General features: G+C 41.1%; 2 protein-coding genes across 2 annotated transcripts; both read right to left on the bottom strand.

Annotated features, from left to right (window-relative positions):
- Positions 1-3,685: 3,685 nt before the first annotated feature.
- LOC130975678 (uncharacterized) lies at positions 3,686-5,569 on the bottom strand. Its single transcript, XM_057900433.1, has one exon. It carries the CDS (start codon positions 5,567-5,569, stop codon positions 3,686-3,688), a length of 1,884 nt encoding a protein of 627 aa, XP_057756416.1.
- A 36-nt stretch (positions 5,570-5,605) lies between these two features.
- On the bottom strand, positions 5,606-6,313 carry LOC130975677 (uncharacterized). Its single transcript, XM_057900432.1, has one exon. It carries the CDS (start codon positions 6,311-6,313, stop codon positions 5,606-5,608), a length of 708 nt encoding a protein of 235 aa, XP_057756415.1.
- Positions 6,314-6,650: the final 337 nt, after the last annotated feature.

Genomic DNA, 6,650 nt, shown 5'->3' with positions numbered 1-6,650 from the left:
CATCAACAAAACAAATGTAATACTTATAGCCATTTCTAAATGTAACAGGGGCAGGACTTTAAATATCTGCAAACACCAGTTCAAATGGTGATTTGTATGTAGTTTCAATGCTAGAAAAATATAAACGATATATTTTGGCAAGAGAACAGGTTTCACACATATTATCAAGGTGAGGATTAGAAGGTATAGACAAAGAGCAATGTTTAAGAACAGTAATAATAATTTTTATTGCACAATAACCTAATCTTTTATGCCACAATTCAATGTGTGATACAGAATTATAATTGAAAGCAGAAGCATTACAAGTAGATGCAGTATTACTATTTAAACTGGTAGAAAAAGTATGAAACGGATTACTTTGATTATTCACTAAACTAGGTTGAGGTTTAAGAGAAGAAGTTGGATAACATAGAGTAGTACATGAAGAAGAAATAGACTTTGGCACAGAAAAATGATCAAAATGAGATGTGTTGTTAAAGTAACGATAGAATTTATATTAATTATTATTAAATTATTTCTAAATATTCAGTCTAACAACATTTATGTTCTAGATATTCAAGTTTATCCTTTAAAACAGAGTGTTAAAAATAATTTGTGTTTATCTCTAAATTCTAAGAAAATATTAGAGTAAGCAAGCAAATTACCATTACCAAAAAAAAAAAAATTAATTATTTTATTGGTTTTTATAATTTTACTAAATTTTTAATTAAAGTTTTATAATTTTTTTTAAATTAGGTTTTTATATTACTTTCAATTTTATAATTAAGTCATTTTCATATTAAAATTGTTAAAATTAACAAAATATTTCTCCCAAAATACATGTGGTCAAAGATCTAATTAGGCTTTTAAGTATGAATACCTTCAATCTGCAAAAAAATATTCAATTAATGTTAATACTTTTTACAATAAGAAGGACCTAATCATAAAGTTCAAAATAGTATAAGAATCCAATTAAAAGAAAAAAAATTTAATTAAAAATTTAATAAAATTATAAAGACTAATAAATAATTAATAAGCCAAAAATAAATATTAAATAAATATTTATTTTAATCTCTGACTATTTACCTAAAGGACAAAAAGTCCCTTCACAATTTAAAAATTTTTAATTGATTTTTCTCTAATCAAGTATTTAATTTAAGTGACTTTTATAAATTATGACTTACTGATATATCAATGACCATTTAGACTAATTACTTAAATAGAGATTAATTAAATTTTTTTAGTTATGTAGGAATATTTTGTCTTTTAAACAAATAATCAGAACTGAAAAAAACATTTACTCCTAAATATAATATATTACTTGATATAGTTACCCAAAAAAAAATTAGGGTAAAAAACCAAAATAAGCCAGGGAGAGTTGGAAATTACCCAAATCAATCAAATCAAAAATCAATACATGAATCAACCAGGACGAATTATTATATAATTCGAATCAATATGATTCGAATTATACTTACATGTAATTCGAATTGATATGATTCGAATTACTAGGAAGGCAGCAAACTAATGAAGTTCGAAACAACTCGTTTCGAATTATATCAACATAATTCGAATTTACTTAATTCGAATTACTAGGAGAAGTGGACAATAGAGAGGTTCGAATCTAGTTGATTCGAATTAGGTGAAAATTGAGTTGCATAGTAATTCGAATCAACTTGATTCGAATTACAAGGGATTCGGCTATAAAAGGAGTTCGAGCCAAGTTCATTCGAATCACTTTCTCATTCTCCAACCCCACCAAATCCCAGAGAAGAAGACCAACGTTCAGTACGAGTGCGACCAGAGCGGCTGTTTCTATCGATGGGGGACGATCCGGGAAGGCTTTATCGTTTGGATGGAGTAGCTCATATCGCCGGTGTGATCAACGACGAGGTTAGTGGTTTATGAAAGCGGTTTATGATAACGGTATTTGTTAATGGTTTTTTATAATGGTTTATGTTACTGTTAGTGGTTTAGGATAGTGGTTTAGGAAAGTGGTGTAGGCTAGTGGTTTTCGTTAATGGTTTTTTATAGCGGTTTATTTAAGTGTTAGGTGTGTATGCAAGTGGTTTAGGCCAGTAGTTTTTTTTAGTGGTATTTGAAATTGTTTTTTGTAAGCGGTTTGTGTTAATGGTTTTGGATAGTGGTTTTAGTGATGGTTAGCGGTTTGGGGTCGTGGTTTATTTTGGTGGTGTAGGACAGTGGTTTTTGTTAATGGTTTTTTTAGCGGTTTATTTTATTGTTAGCGGTTTAAGCAAGCGGTTTAGGCCAGTGGTTTTTGTTAGCGATTTTTGTACTCGGTTTTTGTTAACGGTTTTGGATAGTGGATTCAGTGATGGTTTAGCGGTTAACGGTAGTGGTTTATGATAAATGTGAAAATGCATATGTTTTTGTTAATGGTATTGGCACGTGGTTTGAGTGAGCGGTTTGTGTATGAAATGTCGGTCGTTTGTTTCATATATATTTTACCCATCATGATTTATTTTCTGGTTCCTTATAAAATATATCGCTTATGTTAGTGGTTTGTGCATCTGTTCTAATTATGCGGTTTATGTACTGGCCAGCCTCGTCGTTGCATATCCAGCGTTAGGCGGCAACAGGGGATGCGTCTTGATGAGGGGTGTGGGGAGAGTTCATGGTCGTGGAGGCAGGAGGAGAGTGGGTGCTGCTAGACAGGGTGCCCATATGCCTGGGGGAGGTGATGTTGCGGGGGTTGATAGGGTCCATCAAGGCGGGCATGATGGTGGGTCCCATGGATCTGGTATGGGAGATCCCACGAGTCACACTGATGCTGGGCTTGGTGGTGGAGGTCTTGGAGATTATTTCGTAGGTGTTCCCGGTGATGATCATACCCTTCAGGATAGTACTCCATGGGTGAGTCCTGGCTCGATGTTTGGAGACTTACTTGCTAGTGATGACATTGTGGCCGAGTTCGGTGGACCGCATTTCCTTGATGATATCCGGACCATCATGCAGGAGGATGAGGCTGCAGCCGGACGGGTTCAGACGACAGGGACACAGGTACCCCTGGATGTAGATCTGAATGAGCCTGCCACGGTAGCTCCTGCGCATCCTTTTGCCATGGGTGGGACCCCAGCATCGGCCCAGAGTATTGGATCACACTCAGTTGCCAGCCCGTCGTCATCCAAACCCGTGCATGTTGCGCCTATGACCCCGATACAGCCAGTTCCGGATGACAGCGACGAGTCGATTGAGGATGAGGAGCCACTTATACGTAGGGGTTACCGGACACGGGTGCCACGCCGTTGCGGCACTGGGTCGCACCTATTTAGATGATTCATGGATAGTGGTGTATGTCATGTTGTTATATTTATATTGTGTACCTTGTTGGTTGGTTATCATTGTTATGGTATGTACTTTGTTATTATGTTATTTGATATTATGTTATGTACTTTGATGTTTTGTTATGTCATTTACTTTGATGTATTCTACTTTTATGTTATGATTTATAGTTTGATGTTATGTTATTCGTTATCAGTCATCCCATGATATAATGTTGTTTGTTTTAGATATAAATTTCAATCATTTAAAAGACATTCAACAGAAATATTTGGTACGAATAACAAGTTTCATTACACATAGGAAACAACTTAGTTCCAGACAAGTGCTAATACATTAACAAATAAAAACAATTAGAAGACAAGTGCTAATACATTAACAAACAAACACAGACATAGCAAATCTCCTACTGATTTCCAGCAGTCCCGCTGGGGCCTGCGGCTTGTGGACAACTACGCCTGGTGTGACCTGGCTGCCTGCAGAGGCCACATCTCTTTGGCCGGTTTGGATCTGCTTCATCCATGTTGGTGCGAATTCTTGTGGATCTAGGACGACCCTCCCTCGCACGCCTCATACTCGGATCCGGTATAACGGTAGGCCCGACATAAGGTGGCCAGAAACCCTCTGGAATGGGAGGTGTAAATCCCATCTGATATACACCGAAAACGGAACTAAGGCGATATACCTCGTGGACGTAAGGCTGCCATGTAAGCCGTGAATAAGCACAGCATGCCAGTGCGTGCGGACAGGGAAAATGAAGTGCTTGAAAGTATCCACAATCACAAGTCTTAGACCCTAATGAGACCCTGTACGTACCAAGAGAGAATGAACCTGTCGGAGTCGTCTCAACAATGGTGTACTCCGAGTTATCCCTGTCGTAAACAGTCACCGTGAAGTGCCTGACTGTCCTCAGGTTGGCCTCGATACACTTTACTAGGTATTGACTGAATTGTTGTCCAGTACCCATCTGAGCCTCGGCCTCCCTACCCTTACGGACAAATAGCTCAACTAGCCTTCCGTATGTGGCCTTCACCAGCGAGCAAACAGGGAGGTTTCTAACCCCCTTCAGGATTGAGTTGACACATTCCGAAATATTGGTCGTCATGTGCCCGAATCTCCGACCCTCATCACAGTACTGTGTCCACAACGAATACTCGATTCGGTTCGCCCAGTCACACATTGCCGGATTCTCAGAGCACAGAATGTCAAACCAGTAGTCGAACTCCACCTCGGTCTTGGCATATGCGGCGTTAACAAGAAGCCTCTGGGCATCTTTTTCCTTGAACGTCAAGGCAAAATTCGCTGCAACGTGTCGAATGCAGAACGCCCGGTACGCAGCAGGGGGTAGCCATCCCCCATCCGGAGCCTCGAGGGATGCCTTGATGCCGTTATGCCTATCCGAAATAACTAACAAACCCGGCTGAGGTGTCACGTGCTCACGGAGGTGGGAAAGAAAGAAAGACCATGACTCAGCATTCTCACCCTCAACTAGTGCAAATGCCACGGGGAGGATGTTCGAGTTTCCGTCCTGTGCAATGGCGACTAGCAGTATTCCCCCATACTTCCCATATAGATGGGTGCCATCAATACTCACCAAAGGCTTGCAATGACGGAATGCCTGGATACAAGGGGGGAAAGTCCAGAACAGCCTATGAAAATAAACCTGAGACTCGTCAACCTGTCCCCCAACTCGAACAGGGCAAGTCCTGAGGACGGCTACAGTGCCAGGCATCGTCAGCTGAACTCCTAAAACCCACCTAGGGAGCTCATTGTACGACTCGTCCCAGTCCCCATATATGACGGCAACGGCCTTCTGCTTCGCCATCCATACCCTCCTATACGTAGGCCTGAACCCAAAGTGTGCGGCCGTGGCATTTTGAAGCACCTTGATGTTCACAGCTGCATCAGCCCTAACCATCGGCATAATGAAGGTGGATATGACATGGTAGTCCAGACTCCTATGGTCGCTGGAGATGGAGCTGGCAAGACATGTATGCGGTCCGTTGTATCGATTCACTTCCCAGATACCCTTCCGCTGTCGGAGACTCAACCGAATTAGCCATGTGCACCCATTCCCAAACTCAGAACACTTTCCCACATACCTGCGGTAGTCAGACTCAACGACCTTGTACTGGACCCCTCGGCGGATACTGTACGTCTTCACACTCAACAGCGCCTCATCTTTATCCTGAAATTGTTGGCCAACCTGGAACTCGTTCATACCGGCAGACCCCTCGGTATCTCTAGCGCCAAATCCTGCGGGCTGCAGAGCGTTTTCGTCCTGCCGCATGGCATCCAGGTCCAACGAGGAAAAATGGGGTGGATACTACTGTGTGCCAGAACTAGATCCACCCGTAGCCCTTCTCGGAACAGTAGTTCCAACATCATCGCCGCTTTCATCAGCGATCATATCCGGCTCAACGTCATCGTCATCTGGATCATCAAACAAACCATCACCAACACCAACCGGTGTGGGACAATGTACCTCGGTGGGAATATGTTCCCCATACCGAACCTCGTCTCCAACATTGCCGCTCAGATCAACGGCAAACGAAGGGGACGCAACAGGCTGCATCGGTGGCTCATACACAGGAGCAGAGGATGAAGCAACAGCAGGTCTCGAGCTCGAGCCGGCAACCGCGGCTATAGTATTGGCATTCCGGTTCGAAACACCCGAGCTAGATACCACATCAACCAACTTTGCCAACAGCTCTGGTGTCCTTACCTCGGGAAACTGCCTACGAGAAAGAAACATAACCTGCAAGTCCTCGTCACTACCGATTGTGAAACAATCAAACTTCACAGTGTCATGGAGTACCGCTGTTGGAATGCGGTAGAAAAACTTCTTGACCCTTTTAACTCCTTCAAGACCAAGCTTCTCTAGCACAGAGCTAACAAGAGCATCGTAGGTGGTTGTTGGCGTCACGATAATACATAGGGGATCCTTATCAGTGAACTTCACGCCAGACCGAGTTTTTCTCTTAATGGACCCTCTGTAATGTACCAGAACTAGGAAACTCTCCTCACTAGCCATCTCCCCTCTTTGTTGAGAGCATCATGAGTTCACAGCATATATATACAGCCTTGGCTCGCACTATATATATATAATTCGAATCTATATGTTTCGAATTATGTAGTATCACAAGCTAACCTAGTAATTCGAATTAACTAAATTCGAATTAGTTAAGTGTAATTCGAAACAAGTTGTTTCGAATTACTTAATTATGTGTCCTTCCTAGTAATTCGAATTAAGTCAATTCGAATTACTTTAGTTTGTTGCCTAGTAATTCGAATCATATCAATTCGAATTACATGTAAGTATAATTCGAATCATATTGATTCGAATTATATAATAATTCGTCCTGGTTGAT

Source organism: Arachis stenosperma, chromosome 4, assembly GCF_014773155.1.
Source record: "Arachis stenosperma cultivar V10309 chromosome 4, arast.V10309.gnm1.PFL2, whole genome shotgun sequence".
Classification (NCBI taxonomy): Eukaryota; Viridiplantae; Streptophyta; class Magnoliopsida; order Fabales; family Fabaceae; genus Arachis; species Arachis stenosperma.
Note: the sequence above shows the minus strand (reverse complement) of the source record. Positions and strands in the feature narration are given on the sequence as shown.